This window comes from Musa acuminata, chromosome BXJ2-7 (genome assembly GCF_036884655.1).
Source record: "Musa acuminata AAA Group cultivar baxijiao chromosome BXJ2-7, Cavendish_Baxijiao_AAA, whole genome shotgun sequence".
Classification (NCBI taxonomy): Eukaryota; Viridiplantae; Streptophyta; class Magnoliopsida; order Zingiberales; family Musaceae; genus Musa; species Musa acuminata.
The window spans coordinates 5,852,262-5,869,430 of NC_088344.1; the positions used below are offsets into that span (position 1 = coordinate 5,852,262).

The 17,169-nt window shown below is 39.1% G+C and overlaps 3 protein-coding genes across 4 annotated transcripts; all 3 read left to right on the forward strand.

Annotated features, from left to right (window-relative positions):
- Positions 1 to 644: 644 nt before the first annotated feature.
- Positions 645 to 1,911, forward strand: LOC135616841 (PRA1 family protein F2-like). Its single transcript, XM_065116512.1, has one exon. It carries the CDS (start codon positions 734 to 736, stop codon positions 1,355 to 1,357), a length of 624 nt encoding a protein of 207 aa, XP_064972584.1. The 5' UTR covers positions 645 to 733; the 3' UTR covers positions 1,358 to 1,911.
- Positions 1,912 to 4,425: 2,514 nt separating this feature from the next.
- LOC135618036 (photosystem II reaction center W protein, chloroplastic-like) lies at positions 4,426 to 5,967 on the forward strand. Its single transcript, XM_065118938.1, has 3 exons — positions 4,426 to 5,377; positions 5,450 to 5,741; positions 5,856 to 5,967. The coding sequence occupies exons 1-3, from the start codon at positions 5,236 to 5,238 to the stop codon at positions 5,965 to 5,967; spliced, it is 546 nt and encodes a 181-aa protein (XP_064975010.1). The 5' UTR covers positions 4,426 to 5,235.
- A 632-nt stretch (positions 5,968 to 6,599) lies between these two features.
- LOC135582462 (putative uridine kinase C227.14) lies at positions 6,600 to 16,863 on the forward strand. 2 transcript variants are annotated; one of them, XM_065116513.1, is made up of 12 exons: positions 6,602 to 6,774; positions 12,410 to 12,543; positions 12,607 to 12,650; positions 12,853 to 12,930; positions 14,253 to 14,442; positions 14,537 to 14,567; positions 14,644 to 14,702; positions 14,920 to 14,993; positions 15,332 to 15,418; positions 15,711 to 15,772; positions 15,851 to 15,879; positions 16,639 to 16,863. In XM_065116513.1, exons 1-12 carry the CDS (start codon positions 6,729 to 6,731, stop codon positions 16,723 to 16,725), a joined length of 921 nt encoding a protein of 306 aa, XP_064972585.1. In that variant the 5' UTR covers positions 6,602 to 6,728; the 3' UTR covers positions 16,726 to 16,863. The 2 variants fall into 2 exon arrangements, with proteins under 2 accessions (XP_064972586.1, XP_064972585.1); XM_065116514.1 differs by lacking the exon at positions 15,711 to 15,772 and having other exon boundaries at positions 6,600 to 6,774; positions 15,773 to 15,879.
- Positions 16,864 to 17,169: the final 306 nt, after the last annotated feature.

The window sequence follows — 17,169 nt, forward strand, 5'->3', positions numbered from 1 at the left end:
TTAGCTGGTAGATATCACATGAAGACATTTGATATTTATGGATATCTTTTGAAGATATAATCAAATTAGAACAGCTCGACACACATTTGTCATTCGGATTGAAGAACGGTGATACAATATATTAAAGAATAATGAATCAAATATTCAATACTGAAGCTTATGCAGCTGACGTAATCATGAAAAGCAAAACGAGCAACACACATCTAGCTAATTTAACAGAAACATTTTAGACACTAAAAAGGTTCAACTTACATCTCAATCTAGCCAAGTGCTTTATATTGGTAAATGGGAGTCCAATTGTCTCTGTTGTTACATGCCCAACACACTCATTAAGTTTAACCCGATCAAATTGAGCACGTTGTCTTTTCCTTAAAGAAGACTATCTAGTCATTATGATGAGACCATTTAAACCCTTAAATCTATTAGAAATTCTACATAATGTATTACATGACATCCACTGAGAACATCGAGACGCACATCTCTCCAATCTGTCAAGTCTATTTGACTTTTGTTTGATTCCTCGTTTAAGATTGACCAAAGTCAACCTGAAATGGAATAATAAATACAATTCTTTTATATATATATATTTTTATTTATTTACAATTAAGGCTTGCGCAGACGACTATTATTATGACAACGACAAACCGTTTCTCTGTTCAAAGTAAGACCTCCATTTCAGATCTAGCGTTAGGGTTCTCAGCTACTTCACAGAGGACCTCCGAGGCCCGAAACCATGTCGTCGGCTTCTCGTCCTTGGCCGGGCTACGGCGCCATACCCACCGCCCCCGAGGAGGCGGCGGAGCCGCTCTCTCCGCGGGTCCCCTTCGCCTCCGGTTCCCGCGCTGTCGAGATGTTCTCCCGCGCCAAGGAGCGTGGCACGGCCCTGGTTGCCACCCGGCGGCCCTGGCGCGAGCTCGCTGACCCCTCCGCTTTCTCAAGCCCTTACGGCTACCGCGACGCTGTGGCCCGTGTCCGCCGCAACGTCGCCTACTTCCGCGTCAACTACGCTCTCGTCGCCCTCTTCGTCCTCTTCTGCAGCCTCCTCTGGCACCCCGTCTCCATGATCGTGTTCCTTGCCGTCTTCGTCGCCTGGTTCTTCCTCTACTTCTTCCGCGACGAGCCGGTGGTGTTCTTTGGCCGCGCCGTCGACGACCGCCTCGTGCTGGCTGCGCTCTCCCTGGTCACCCTGGTCGCTCTCCTGTTCACGCACGTCGGATTGAACGTTCTGGTCTCGCTGATCACCGTCGCTGTGCTCGTCGGACTGCACGCCGCATTCCGCTTCACGGATGACCAATTCCTGGACGAGCAGGAAGTGGCTGATGGGGGCTTGCGGTCGTTTGTTGGCAGCCGAGCTTGACCGTACTCAACCTTCCCAATCAAAAAACTGGTTTGACATATTCTATCACCGTTTTGCTGAAATTGAGGTTTGATGGAGCGGTTTTTGTTGCGATCATGTCGAATTTGTCGGAGGGTGCTTCAACCGATTGCCACTTTGGTAGGATCAGATTCGTGGTGGATACTGACTGTGCCGGCATTTTCTGCCTTCTGGTAAAGTGATCTCTGACTTTGTTTGGTTTAGAGAAGTCAAAGTCTTCATTTCTTTTGCTTGATCTGATTACTCTTTGTGAATGCTAACCTGGAAAATTGATCATTTTCCTCACAAGGTTGATATTTTATCATTATCCTGTATTTTTTGCTCCCTCTTTCTATCATTATCAATGAGCTTTGTATTTGATGGGTATAAATTGTATAATTATTATGCTAAATTTTCATATATTGTCATTGTTGTTATTTTATTAGTTGATCATTTAGTAGATCTCACTTTCCATATAGTTCTTGGATCCATTGAAGAGGTTTAGATATTTCAGATCTACTGTTGGAAATCATAATGTGATTCTAGGAATTTATTCATATGTCACAGCCATGTTTGTCATGATAAAATATTGCCAACATTTACACACATGACCACTACTTAGCTGCTAAACAATGTATTGGTTCATAAATTCTTTTATTCCTTCTAAGCTGTTCGATCATCTACCAAGATTCAATGAAACCATGTCAGTACCTCCTGAGTCGAGATCTTGCAGCGATTGAAACACTCGCCTTGTTTCCTGCTATCCTTCACGGCAGAGCAAAGAAGGATAATACATTTTCTACCTCCTCACAACCAAAGATCATAGAGATGAAGAGAAGAGCAGACATGGTCTCTGCATTGTTATCCATTGTTTAGACTGTTGGCACACCAAGTAAGAGGATGAATCACACAGAAGCCAGTAGGGAAAGAGTTTGTAGATGAAGATGGTAATCAAGTATCGGTATGTGCTCTGATCCAGGGAAGACAAGATACACAGTGTTAAACACCATTAACTCTTGCAATTTAAACTGCAAATATCTACTGATTTGTTTGATAACAAAATCTGGTTGCTTTGACAATTATTTGTTCTCTAGTGTCTTCCACGCATCTGTGGATTTGTAGAAACTCTCATGCATTTGTAGTTATCCATCTTCCTGAGGGAAGAGACTGCTTGCTGTGCACAGCCAACAAGTGTTTTGCACTGGAAATTTGTTAGTGCTCATCATGCCATCTTAGTAATGTGAAAGAAGTAACAGTAGAAAGTTTACAGATTGGAATGACTTGTATATTTCTTCTCTCATGAACTCTTTTAAACTTTAATTAGACAAGCCTATAAACCTTTTATAAGAGAATTTTATTTTTGTTTTGGGAGTATGCACACATGAAATATTATTTTTGTTTCGGGAGGCTGCAACATTCTGGTGGATGACAATTAGTCGATTCGAAGGCCGGTGTCACAATGAAGAGTAAGTAAAATCATATAAGCTTGACTTTCTTTAGCTTTTATGATTTATTCGTGTTTAAAATAATTTTTACATTATAAAAAACGTAATATATAAATATCTTTTGTCAAGTCTGAGTTAACATATGTTAGAATTTATTTATATGATATACTGATTCATAATAAATTATTAATATAATAATATATATAATTTAGGATAAAGATTCATTGTAGCTCTAATGGTTTTTGTCATAGACCTCTTAAGTCCTTATGATTTACTTGTGTCTAAAATAGCTCATATTTTCAAAAACATAATATGTAAGTCTCTCATGTCAAGTCTGAGTTAATAGATGTTAGAGTTTGCTTACATGGCATGTTGACTCTTAAGACCTCCATCAATGTTTGGAGGAGGCATTGTCATGGAAGTGACCATCAATAGTAATACAAAGTTGTTGCTGCTTAGCAAGGCATCATACGCATGCAACCTCTCTTGCGTTGACAACGAGCTTAGGAGCTTTTAGTCTTGCCTCAAGTAGATGTGTATCGACCAATTCAACATTAAGCACCCAGTGGTCTCTTAGTCTCTTTTTCTCCTCTTAGGCGTTTTTGTCTCTATTGCCTTACACTTTGTCCTCTCCTACCCCCTCACCTACCATGCCTTACACTTTGTCCTCTCTTACTTTTGCCTCTAGCGTCTCCTACCTCTGTCTCTTCACCTTCATCAGTTGTTATAGCCTCCACCGCTTCCTTTTCCTCGATAAGCTGGTCAGGGAGAGCGAATGGGTGCATGAGGGTTACATAGATCAGCTCAATCGCTCCTTCCACTTGCTCTTCGTCTTCATGATGTCATGTTTCGTGGGGGAGGTGGCTTACAAGGCATGGTGGTACTTGTCGGTATCTAAGCGGGTGCCATTCGCGATGGCAGGCAACGTCGTGGTGGGCGACGTGATGGCATACGCCCTAGAGCTGGTGAGTGACATTCGAAAGCTCTTGAGCTTATCATCAGCGTGGGAGAGGTTATGTGTATACGTCACCCTACTAGGCAACAACGGCTTGGTGCTATTGTTGGTGGTCGTTTTCACGATAATACCTCATCTCGTCATCGATTGAGGTCTTATTTTTTTTAAAAAAAAATTAAATTACATATGTCATTATATTAATGGTTTATTGTGAGTCAGTATGCTACATAAGTATACTCTAACGTCTGTTAACTGGGAGGGGCTTATATGTTATGTTTTTAAAAATATATGATTATTTTAGATACGAGTAAACCATAAGAACTTAAGAAATCAATAAACAAAACCATATAAGCTAAATCTTAATCCTAAATTATATATATTATTATATTAATAATTTATTATGAATCAATATGTTAAATTCTAACATCTGTTAACTTAGACTTACGGGACAAGATTACATGCTACGTTTTTTAAAATATAAAAATTATTTTAGATATCAGTAAATCATAAAAAATTAAAATATGCATGACCAAAATTACATTGGTAAATCATATAACTTTAACCCTATATTAAACAGCATAGCATTTGCATACTCCTTTCCCATGGATTGATACGTTAACATCTTCACTCTCCCTTTTCTAACTTTTTCTTTCCCTGTTTATACAAGGATATATATATAGCATTAGGATCTCTATAGAGAAACATTTAATATCAATTCGTTCGCCTATCTCACCCAGCTCGCCGTGTTCCGTTCCTCTGTTCCTGTCCATTTCTGGTTGCCTCGAAGTTTTCTTTCTTGGTGTTTGCTGATGGGATCCGACGTATGAAACGGTTGTTTGTGTGTTCCACGTAAAGAGTGTTTTTGGAAGCTATGATTTCCTTCCTTTCCTTCCTCCCTCGAGATCTCTTCGTCTGTGAAGGTTGAAGCAGATACACTTGCAGACGCGGAAACGGGAATCAGAAACCCTCAGTGGCCGTCACTCTCTGAACCGACAGGACGAAGGGAGAGAAAAGATGCTTACGTGCGTCCCTACTGCGGTACAGGTCGAGGTCTTCGGATCTGAGCTCACCTCGACTATGCTCATCTCAACCTGAACTCCTCGCGTCGACATGATCTCTATCGAACTCGCTCATCAAGAAATCTTGTTTTAGATTCAGGTCAACTTTATGGCTTTGGTCATCTTCTCTGGAAAACATACGTTAAGTCGCCGCATTTCATGCTGCAGGATACAGAGAGCAGAAGTGTTCATACAACTACACCACATCTTCGCAGATGCTCGTATTGCTGATTTCAAGTTTAAACAAACGATACAATCCAAATGGAAGGAACCGATTGGCCACGAGAGGATGAGGCCTGCGAGGAGAGCCGACCATCCCGTGTTTTCCTTCCAATGGCCGAGATTTTGTGTTTGTGTTGCATGGCTGTGGTTTGTCCGCACGCTTTGCTGCTCCTTTAAATGAGATAGCTCCCTGGAGCAAGCATGTTTCTCTGCCGCAATCACCAGAGTTCTGTTCCCTCAGGTTTAACGGTAATGGCCACCATCATCGCCGCCGTGCCAACTCCCACCATTATAAGCGCTGCCGTGCCCAAGGGCACTGCTGGACTCTCACCGTCGGTCCTCGGTATGCTTTTAGCTCATTGATTGCACGAGGACCAGTGGCAAGTAGTTCCGAGTCGGGAATGCGTTGTTGCAGGTCTGCCTCGGATTAGGACGGGAAGTGGAAGGGTGAGGTGCTCGTCGGAGGCGAAGCCAGTCCCCTTCTCCGGCGCAGGAATGGGTGCGGCGCTCCTCTCCGCAGCATGCGTCATGGGGGCGTGGAGCCCGGTGCTGGCCCTGGTGGATGAGAGGATGAGCACAGAAGGGACTGGCTTGAGCTTGGGCATCAGCAACAACCTTCTGACGTGGATCCTCGTCGGCGTCTTTGCCCTCATTTGGGCGCTCTACTTCGTCTACACCTCCACTCTCGAGGAGGACGATGAGTCTGGGTTGTCCCTTTAAGCTCTCAACCGCAGAGACTGCCGTAGAAATGAAAGCATGGTTGCTTCAAAGACTGGTGCCATATTTAGTTCCTGTATGACAATTCTTGTTCTTCTGTGTAGAATGAGAGCTGATAGGGAATCTTTCGATCTGGCCGCGAACTGGCGTGGAAGACAATGGGGGTATCTACCTAACGTAGAAGGTGATCGTGGTTCCATCCCAAAGGTTTCATAGCTATAAAAATCGATCATTGATACATAATACCAAAAAAAAAAAAAAAACTATAATCCCTACTCAAAATTAATATAAGCATTAGAAAGGTCGAGTCGAAAATACTCACCTTACACTAACCTACCGTTAGGGCATCGAGGAGATCGAGATAACTCAAGCCCTCTCTCGGGATAACTCTGAAAGTTCAGAGACCATCTCGGAATAATCATTATTGGCTCTTATTCAATTCGTATCTCTCATCTTACTCTTAAAAAGATTATTCAGGATAACCTTATGCTTTCGAGACAAGATAAAATCGTATTGACTCATAATCCATGTTAATGTTAAGAGTTTGAGACACAAAAATTAAACTATCCAAGATCAGTGGTTGGATAATAGAACTTTGTGAGTTCATATATTTAATATATATCCTATATTCTTGGATTTTCTTGAACAAACAAATGAATCATATATTCGATTTTGATGTTTTAAGCCAATAAGGAAGATTTTGTGCTTATTAATTGTAGTACTTTAGTATAATACACAAATATAATCAACTAATAAAATCCATTGTACTGTCACATTATATGCATGTATGTACATATGTATAAAATAATTAAGTTATACGGTATATATAATCAACTTTGCTGTATGTGTTGATTTAAACGAATATACTTGTTTCCATTCGCTGCTGTATTCGAGTCTCTCTCCTCCGGTCTCGGAACATCCCCTCTGCTTCTCTTCCCTCCTGTGCTGCGAAAGAAGCCGCCTCTCGACTTCCCCCCATGATTTCCTCGTCTGCCGTGGCCCGTCTCGGCTGCATCCCGCCAGGTATACCCTCCTCTCGTCTCATCCTTCTCCTCCTTTTCGCCGCCACCGGCCCGATTCCGGAATGAGGGCACACAGCTTCGTCGTCTCCTTCCTGTTTTCTCTTTCTCTTGGAATCTCCGGTTATTGGGATAGGTCCAAGCTATCGATGGCCAATTCCAGTTGGTTCCACTTGCTTTTGGTCTCGTTCGCTGATGATCCACCGACTACATGGCTTGGCCTCGATCGGATTGGGTGTACCCGATCCCGATCCGGCGAACCTTTTTGTCTATTGATCGAGTACATGAAGCCTTGAGAGTGATAAAGTAAATGAGAAATAAACCGTAACTCGACTTTAGTTATAACGTAAAGCATATTTTTTTAGTTCTTCTGAAGAAAACATTCAATTAGGAACGTTTTCGTGAGAAAAATTACCTACCAACCAACCCAAACGTAACTGGTTCGATGATCCTTTTTTATCATTCAATTTGGATAAGTCAAAACTAAGCTGGTGAATTGTGTGTGTGTTTGTGTGTGTGTGCATCTGCCTCATTGCACATGTATTTCGTTGCAATCCCCACTTTCTGCACCCTTTGAACATGCTTTTGACGTTTTAACAGACTTATTTCATCCCATATGCCTAATTATTCTGATCAGCCAAATGGAATTAAGATAGGCACACAGGTTAAATGTAGAGAAAGTGTGTTGTTTTTAGAGTGTTTGAATGGGGTTGGAGAGAAGGGGAGATAGAAAAGAGTTTTTGAATTTTACATCATTGAGCTCTCAACAGGCATTCCAAGAGTAATCCACTTGAGAAGGCATGCTAAATGCTCAATGATACCATGCACGACTGAGATGAGGTGATAATAGATGTGCACCTAGATAACAAAGATGATATCATATCAAGTGTTTGAACAAATGCCTAACTTTTAGCGTTTGGATTTCTGCTAGATCCTAAAGGAAACAATAATAAAGTGTTAAGTATATTTTGTTCAGTACTTGACTATAAATTAAGAATATAGCCAGGGCATAAACTAGCCTGGAAGACCATTTTTTTCTTGTCCAGACAGGGTTCAGCGATCCATTATATTGTATTAAGGTATATATGTTAGCAGCTACAATAAATTCCTACAGAATGATTCTGATCTGGATAAAAAAATCCTGTAGTTAATTGCTTAGAAGTTGGCATAAAAACCTCTAAAAGAGTGAGTATTAGAAATTTAGGATAAAAAAAGGTGGAGTAATGAAATAAAACATCTATTAAAGAAATTGTGTACCATTAAGTTTAGAGTTTTGTTTGCTATGCGATTGGAGATTGTAAAAAGGCATTGATAAGGTAATGTATCTGGACGTCTGATGGTGATTTGGATCTGAAATATGATAAACACTTCATAAATGATACCAACATTAGTGTTAAGCCAAAGTATCTTATGTAATAAATATGGTTGTTGCCATATGCTATTAATCAGAAAATATAAAATTATGGGATTAAGTGAGGAGATGGCTTTTTATTGGAAGTGGGGATATAATATTAATGAGCTCCAAAAATGCTAAAAAGAGAACAAAGTTTGTGTTGTAATGTTATTTGGTTCAAGTAAAGAATGTCTAAATTTGCATTTATGTTGTGTTCAGAAGTGCAAGGAAAATTTTGGCACATAATATATTTACTAGGAAAGTTCTTGGGAGGATCTAGAAAAGATTGTTGGAAGGCTATAATATTAACAAGAATGGCCTTACAATCCTACTCTAGAGCTAGAAGTGAAATTGTTTTCTATTAATTTTAGTGTAGGGGCAATTCATTGGAGAATAATATAAAGAAATGAATGTTAGCCTTGGTTTTCAATTTAGGGCATTGGACCTATCCTAGACCGTTATACGTACGAGTTGTACTGGCACATGATGTGTTAGGAGGCCGATATGTATTAAGTTCTGGAAAATTTCTAAAAAAAGACCAAAAAATAAAGAAAAAAAGATGTTACTGCTCGTTATAAGTGCTGTAGTGAGCATACCAGGTACTTGGGTAGTACAAGACCTATAACAGGTGGTACAGGCCTTGAACTGTACCACTTGATCCCATGCTGGTATGCTGTCGGACCAATAAATACCATCTGTACTGAACCATATCAGGCGGTGTTGCACACCTTAATGTTAGCAACTGTTATCTATCACGTATGGTTGGAGAGGACAAGAAGGATTTATAGAGGTCAAAGGCTTTTGGGCTACACAAGAGAAAAGACTGCTTTCGGGCTACATTATAAAACACTTGAACATCAAAATCTGTGTGCTATTCGGCTATTAGAATTTAGAACTCAAATGCCAGGAATTTCTACACCATATTTGCATCCCATCAATCTATTACTATCACTACTTGAATTGAGATTAGAAGCAGATCTCTAGTTCTCAACTTTACTAGAAATTTTACAAGGTATTAAATGGTAAATTAGGCATTCCTAGTTCCTATAATCAAGGATAAAAATTTGGACCAATGCCAATATGGAGTGTTGGTCGATCTGTTATAGTACTAATACTGTACAATGTATCCAGTGTTGGTGTGGTCGTTTACAGTCATCACTAGCAGTGATTGCAAAAGGCGCTCGGGCGCTCGCCTAGGCGCTAGGGCGAGGCGAGGCGAGGCCCGAGCGCCTCGCTAATGTCCCAGGCGGCGCGCTTCAAACAGGCGCTCGCCCGAGCCCAGGCGCTGGGCACTTCGGGCGAGCGCCTGGGTAAACCAAGGCGACCGAACCAGAATTTTAGGTCTGGTTCGGTCTTGGTTCGGTTGTTAGTTGGTTCAATCGAACCAACTAAACCGATATAACCCCAACCCTAACCCTAACCCAACACTAACCTGCTGCCGCTGCCGCTCTCAATCGCGATCTCGTCGATCGCTGCCGCTGCTCCCGCTGACGCTGCTCGCCGCTGTCGCTGCTCGCGCCTTCTGCGAGCCCTCCCGCGAGCCCTCTCGCTACTCGCGTCTCCTGCGAGCCCTCCCGCGAGCCTTCCCGCTGCTCGCGCCTCCCTCGAGCCCTCCCGCGAGCCTTCCCTCTGCTCGCGACTCCTGCTGCTCGCGCCTCCCGCGAGCCCTCCCAGCTGCCGTGAGCCCTCCCTCTGCTCGCGACTCCCGCGAGCCCTCCCGCTACTCGCGCCTCCCGCTCCCTTTCCTTTTCCCCCCGCCGCTTGCCGCTGCCGATGCTGCTTCCTTTCTCCGTCAAGCTCAGACTGCTCAGTATACTCTTAAATCTTAATATTAACTTTATTTGAATTTTGAAATGATTAATTTTCATTAATAGATTAATAATATATTATTTTGATTTTAATGTTATTAATTTTGTGATTTTGTATCTTAGATTTTTTTTTAATTTAATAGCATATTTTTATTTAAAATTTTAAATAATTATATTTATTAATTATATTATATATTTTTATATTTTAGCGCCTCGCTTCGCTCGGGCGAGCGCCTAGCGCCTCGGGCGTTTTTGGACCTTGGCGCCTTTTGGCGCCTAGCGCTTTTTAAATCACTGATCACTAGCCAGATCATAGTGAATGAGCGTGAAAAGAGAGAGCTATGCAAGTAGGAGCAGTAAAGCGGAGGAGTGGCTGGAGAAGGCTTGACAACACAGAGTAAAGTCGAGGAGTGGATGGAGAAGGCTCTGATGTGACAGCATGGATAGGAAGGAGAAGAATGAGGAGGATGAGATGTAGCAGCTAGAGATAAGAGGAGGCAACAACAAAGCAACAACAAAGAGGGGAGGAAGATGAGAAGGACGGAACATGGATGAGGGAGAGATGGAGGAGTGGAAGAGAGGAGGACGAGAAGCATGCAACATGGAGGAGCGATAGCAACAGGGAAAGCAGAAAATAAGAAGTAAAAAAGAAGAGCAAAATACAATTAAGATTACATTGGGTATAAATACCAGGTAGTAGTCTTACCATCTGATATAGCTGGGTACAGTCAGCTTACCACCCATAGATCTTGGTACAATAAGCTTAATGAGCAGTAAGCTTGGTTTGGACTAGGTTGGGGGAAATTGTCTGGTTCATGTACTAGTGAACCATCAACCGGTAGAAACTGGTTCTTACCGACCACTAAAGTCAAAACTGTGATCCCTGCCTTCTAACACATTTTCTAGATTAGAGGAAATCCATGTTATCAACTGCTGTTTGTCACATATGGTTAGAGAGGATTCAAAAGATATTTAGAGGTCAAAATTCTCATAAGAGAAAAGACTGCTTTCAGCTACCCTATAAAGCACTAGAACATCAGAACTGTACACCATTGGGATTTAGGACTCAGGCACAGGAATTTCCATGCTATGTTGACATTAAATCAACCCATTAAATCAACTTCACTATGAACATAACAGTGTGTTGAGAAGTAATTTTGACTTTTTTTAGTTTGCATAGTCTTAAATTCCAGTTTTCTAACATAGGCATCATTGTTGTTCTCTGGATTACCAGTCCGAACAGGATTTATGCCTGCATATTTGATCTCACTTTCTATAGTTGAGTGTGAACCAAATCGATGACCTATTTTTAGTTGATCCATGTTTAATTATTGTTGATTGGATCCCATGATTTCATTCTTTTAGTGTTTTCTATTTGATAGATCACAGTAGGAGCTTAGTACTTGGTGTGTAGGTGGTGAGTAAAGTTCTAAAGCGGCCATGTGTCCCACTATGAAAAATATGAACCACTTGTCTCTTGACTGTACATCAGACTATGACTTCTCTGCACAGAAGAGGGAAATAATAGTAAGAAGCACGCTTCTTTCCAAAACATCTCCTTCATCTTTATCTTTAACTTTTTACTATGAATTTATTAACCTTTTATCTTCTCCAATCCTATGTGTGCTACTCCTTTGTGTTGAAATTGATAATGTTAATGGAACCTCAACTTTATTACTGTGCTTCAATTGGAAGGTTTTCTTCCATCTTTGTTCCTTCACAGTCCTTTTTGAAATAATCTTGGCTTTATATAGTGCCATATGTTTCTCATGTGTAAAATTTTTTCATTACTTTGCTGGACGGGTTTTGGAGCTGAACACCTGTATATCCTGATATAAATTTGATATTTCAATGTTCTTAGCCACTGATTGAAAATTTCGTTAAATTTATACTTCACTGATTTACTTGAAAATGAACTTTAATTTGATTTTCAACATATGCTGCAGAGTGTGAAATGAGTAGGAAAGAGCTTTATAGACCCATTATTCAACATGACCTAGAATGAATATAAAAAATAAACAGATAGTTGTATCCTGGGGCTTAATATGCTGTGAACTCGTGCACTGTGAAGCTAAATTGGACCTTTAAGAAAGTGCTACTAAATAGCTCCCCTCAGACACCTGCATTTTTTTTGTTGTTAAATTTACAAAATTCTGTTTTTGCATTTAATACATGTTTTTTGAGACTCTGTGTTGCAATTAAATTGATCAATGCCAACACATCTTAAGCACTTTGAAGGACTTGAATTTGGAAGTTGATTCCTGTCGAAGATTCTTTGGTACTTAGGAGGAACCATGCCAACACTTCTTAGGCACTTTGAAGGACTTGAATTTGGAAGTTGATTCCTGTTGTAGATTATTTGGTACTTAAAAGGAACCATGCCAACACTTCTTAAGCACTTTGAAGGACTTGAATTTATAAGTTGATTCCTATTGCAGATTCTTTGGTACTTAGAAGGAACCACGCTGACTCGCATCATTTTCTTGTGTCAAACTTTTCACCACCAAGAGGGATCTTGAAACAGATACTTTGTCGAAGTTTGATCTTCACTCAGAAGCATAGCAATCAGAAGGTAAACACAACATTTTGTGGTTATTGTTTTGTCACTTCTCTTAACTCTTCGTGCCTATTTTAGGTTCTATGTTACCAAAAGCAAGAATTTCCTGTGCTATCAGAAAGGTATGTTTTGAGCAAGTTACTCATCACTATGAAATTATCACTAATCACACCATGCACTTATAATGCCATTTTCATTTGTTGCTCGCATGATATTTTATTTGCTAAAGTATATTTGTTTCTTTGTTCACATTGATACTTCAATAATATTATTTTCTAATAGTAATTCCATATTACTAAAAGTTAAGCCTATTGATACTTGAAGGTCCATCGAAAAGGTATATGATTCCTTGGCTGAACGTCTTCTTTCATCTTTTGCAAAGGTTCAAGATATCAATTCAAAGTAAGTTTATTTACTTGTTACAGTAATGATTTAATTATTGCATGATACCATTTATACATTGAGTTTGTTGATTTATTATGTTCATTATTTACACATAAATTTAGATCAATGCTTGTATCTTTTACCTTGAATATAATTGATTATTAATGTACAATAAGACCAACATGGTTTAGGGTTTCAACCTTAACTGACTGTAGTTACCGGGATCCCTTTACCCCTGTTACTGCTTTTAGAATTATGACCAATGTTCCTTTTGTTATTCATGATACCTTGTATTTAGGATCACACCGTTATGCTTTTGAGAACATATAGGGATTCACTTTTGTCAATGTTATTCATGACTCATTTGTGACCATCAATAAGCAACAGTCTGAGAAGACTTCTTTCACTGCCAGCCCTCATGATATCTGGAACGATGGCTACAATGTTGATAATAGTGATGATGTTGGACAACGATCCCATGTCTTGCAACACAAAGGGGTGGACAATGAACAAAGGGTCAAGAATATAGTTATACCATCCAAGATAAAGACCGTAGTGTCAGATCCACCATAATCATTTTTAAGAGAATTGAACAATGACAATGGAAAGGCACCTGATGACTATAAGAAGAAAAAAGTGGGTACAGCTGAAATCAAGTTTGATAGGAGTTCCTTGTGATTGCAACTTTTCCACATGGATTTTATGGCAACACTGGTGTGGAAGTTGGCCCCAAATTGTTGAATTGGAGTCTTCATATAATCCATGACAACAGCATGTTGAAATGGAGGCAGCTAGGCACACCAGCAAAGGTTCAAAGTTTCAAATCTATTGATTTGAAACTTGAGTCTCAGCTTGATAGTCTACAATCAACCAGTCGAATTTGCTTTAGGATGAAGGGCAGTTTGGGCCAGAAGAAACAATTAGTTCAGTAGGTGCTGAAGTTTCATTCTATGGGTCCTGAAAACATGTTGGAACAAAATTTCTCAGGCAATATGCCAAGAAGTCACAAAACTTAAAAGAACGATATGAAGATATACTTCATTTTCAGAATTCATTCTGCAGGTACCAAATTTGTTTCCTTCTGTTCTGTTTGCTTTTCAGTTCACTGTTGATATATCTTATGCATTAAAGGGGAAAGCTCCATTTAGCTTTATTGTAAAACCTCCCAACTCTGATAATCTATACGAGATTATATATTACCAAAGCAGAAGAGATGGCTGCTAACAGAAATTCTTCAATAAATATCTTATTCTACGATGTTGTGCTTCTGAAAGCATTTGCTTCACCTAAAATTATAATCTTCTGGTATTGAACCTGAAGTAACTTCTCGTGGATTGCAGGTACATAGTTGGTTTGGCTGGTCCACCTGGTGCAGGCAAGACGACCCTATCATCTGAAGTAGTTCGCCGTCTAAACAATCTTTGGTCCCAAAAAGCTACTGGAAAGAATTCTGTTTCACCTCTTGAATTTGCTATAGTGCTTCCCATGGATGGATTTCATCTCTACCGTTCCCAGCTGGATGCTATGGAGGTTATGCTTCTGTTGTTGACTGGAATTTATGTTCATTCATCTTTTGTCTCAATACATAGCAAAAGCCAAAATTGACATGATCTTAAACTGATAGAATCCTGAGGAAGCTCATGCAAGAAGAGGAGGTATGAACTATCAAATATATTTACTAAGTTTGAGGTTATTTTTGCAAAATCTTGACCTTGAGATTGATGAAATCAGCTCCATGGACATTCAATCCAGAACTGCTCTTAAAATGTCTGCATTCTTTACGGAATGAGGTAGAACTGCAACTTATGCACATCACTTCTTGGATTAAGTCAATCCTTTATAATTATCACTTGGGCCTTTTTATGTTTGCTAATAATTTGTCCATTCCATTTAAAGATAGTATGGTTGTATAATTCTTCAGAGCCCTGTTTAGATTTAAATTGAAACACAAAGTTAAATGGTGGTCTTCATGCTTCAATATGCTCAATGTGAAGATTGTTTTCTCAGGGATCATCTTATGCTCCATCATTTGATCATGGTGTTGGTGATCCAGTGGAAGATGATGTATTTGTAAGTTCTGAGTAAGTAAAATATTCCCTTTTGAATTTACTGGACTATAGTTCAAACTCCAAACTATCCTTCTGTTCAATTAAACCATGGTCTATGAATAATATAAATATGTAAGGTTCCTTTATTTTGTTAAACACTGTTATTCTTGATTGTGATGGTATGTATTTTGGTTGCTCTTTTTCCTCTGGTCTGGTAGCTTGTCCAAGTTGTATTGCATTATTGTATGTACCTGTTCCCAATGTGTGTTTGCATATATACACACAGATGATACGTTCAACAGGTTTCTTAATACGTATAGATCTTCAATGTCAATGCATCCTGTATTGAACATATCATTTTCTTTTGGCAGGCATAAAGTAGTCATTGTAGAAGGCAATTATTTGTTCTTGGAAGAAGGAATTTGGCAAGATATTTGTTCCATTTTTGATGAGAAATGGTAAGTTTGTCTAAAAGGCATCAAATATATGATTTTCTTTAAACATTAATTTAAAAATAAGTTGTAGACAATTGGTTATATCTGAGGTTCTCCACTCAGTAAACATTGGTTGAACATAGTTGAGACTTGAGAGAGTATCTTGAATGACCATGGGCTCAACCTAAGCCTTGATTTTATGGTGTAGGTAATGCTTTTTATTAGATATCTTGCTTCAGTCTACAGAACATTGATCTGATATATTATTCGTTTTAGATTTTACATGTGTGAACTTATTTATATCTTTCTTCTGAAGGTTCCTTGACATTGACATCAATGTAGCAATGGAACGGGTTCTAAAAAGACATATATCTACAGGTTAGTCATCAGCATATTGGGCGATTCATGCTTCACTCGTTGTTGGTGGTGTCTTATCTTTCTCATATTGTTCTACAGGAAAAGAGCCAGGTGTTGCAAAATGGCGGGTAAGAATATTTCTAGTATTTTTCCTCAGACAGTTTGCTTTTCAATTCCTATCCCAATAGAATTGTTGGAAATTTAGATAACTCATAAGAGCAAATAAAAAATGCCAACTAATGTATCAATGTCCTTGGATGCGTGGCCATATGACCCTTGGTAATCAGGGACAGTAACTTAGCAAGGAATGAGATGTAGGGTATAACATTTAGACATCTCAAGTACTGGATGCACTCAGGACGGTTGACTTATTTGGCATGAAACATGAGTCCTCTTAAATCTTTATATCTGATTCTGTTGACACTCGACACTACTCTTGAACCTATTTCAAATTTGTTTGAGATCCCTTGCATGTAAGATAGTTGAGGTTTGGAGCAGGCTTTACAGAATGTATGAATTCTTGAAGATTTTTAGGCAGTAAATTCCTGTCTCACATTCAGATTTAGCTAGAGGTAATAGATCAACAGGAATGTGTTAAATGCAACATGTGAAACATTTGTGTTGATATCTATGTTTTCATTATTTGAGTTTGTGAATTCGCTACACATTCTTTCTGTTTACTTCTCTTCTAACTTGCAATTAACAAGTTTCTGAACTGCTGTATTTTCTTCATCAAAACAGCATTCGTTTTATAAATTTTAGTCTGTTTCTTGTTGTGGCCAAACTCCTAATTTATCAGTTGGAAGCAATCAAAAGTATTTTCTTATAGATCTTTCCAATATTTTCTTGAACTAAATATACTTTTGGTTTTATTCTGATTAAACCAGATCGAGTATAATGATCGACCAAATGCAGAGCTCATAATGGGATCAAAGAAAAATGCAGATCTTGTAATCAAGTCAGTGGACTTCTAATTGTGTCATGCATTTGTCAAGAGGAAACAAATCAAATAAGGCTGGTGTTTCTTCTGGCACAAAATAATGGCTGCCATTTACACATTCAAACCATGTTTCCATAGTCAATAAATTGCATAAGTTACATTTTTTTTCTAATTCCTATGGTGTACTTTAAGTCTTTATTATTAGTCTGGAAAAAATGTTAGCACAACTGAAGTTTGCGGAGACCAATCGAACGGATTGACACACGATATATTGAGGTGTATGTATCGAGTTATACCGACACATGATATACCGAGGTGTATTGATGTATCATATTTATTATCCATATTGAATAGTATATTTTAGTAGGTCAAATCTTGCAAATAATAGAATATAGTAATCAATATACTTTGATCTGAATCCTCCAATCCGAGCAAATTAAATGAATTGTGGTTTAATTTCTAACTTTTTAAACTAAAC

Coding starts and splice junctions, on each gene's coding strand:
- LOC135616841 (XM_065116512.1), top strand. CDS start 734: ATGTCGTCGGCTTCTCGTCCTTGGCCGGGCTACGGCGCCATACCCACC.
- LOC135618036 (XM_065118938.1), top strand. CDS start 5,236: ATGTTTCTCTGCCGCAATCACCAGAGTTCTGTTCCCTCAGGTTTAACG. Junction 5,378..5,449: donor ACTCTCACCGTCGGTCCTCG/GTATGCTTTTAG, acceptor GCGTTGTTGCAG/GTCTGCCTCGGATTAGGACG. Junction 5,742..5,855: donor GAGGAGGACGATGAGTCTGG/GTTGTCCCTTTA, acceptor TCTTCTGTGTAG/AATGAGAGCTGATAGGGAAT.
- LOC135582462 (XM_065116513.1), top strand. CDS start 6,729: ATGATTTCCTCGTCTGCCGTGGCCCGTCTCGGCTGCATCCCGCCAG. Junction 14,568..14,643: donor AGCTCATGCAAGAAGAGGAG/GTATGAACTATC, acceptor TGATGAAATCAG/CTCCATGGACATTCAATCCA. Junction 15,419..15,710: donor TCCATTTTTGATGAGAAATG/GTAAGTTTGTCT, acceptor TTTCTTCTGAAG/GTTCCTTGACATTGACATCA.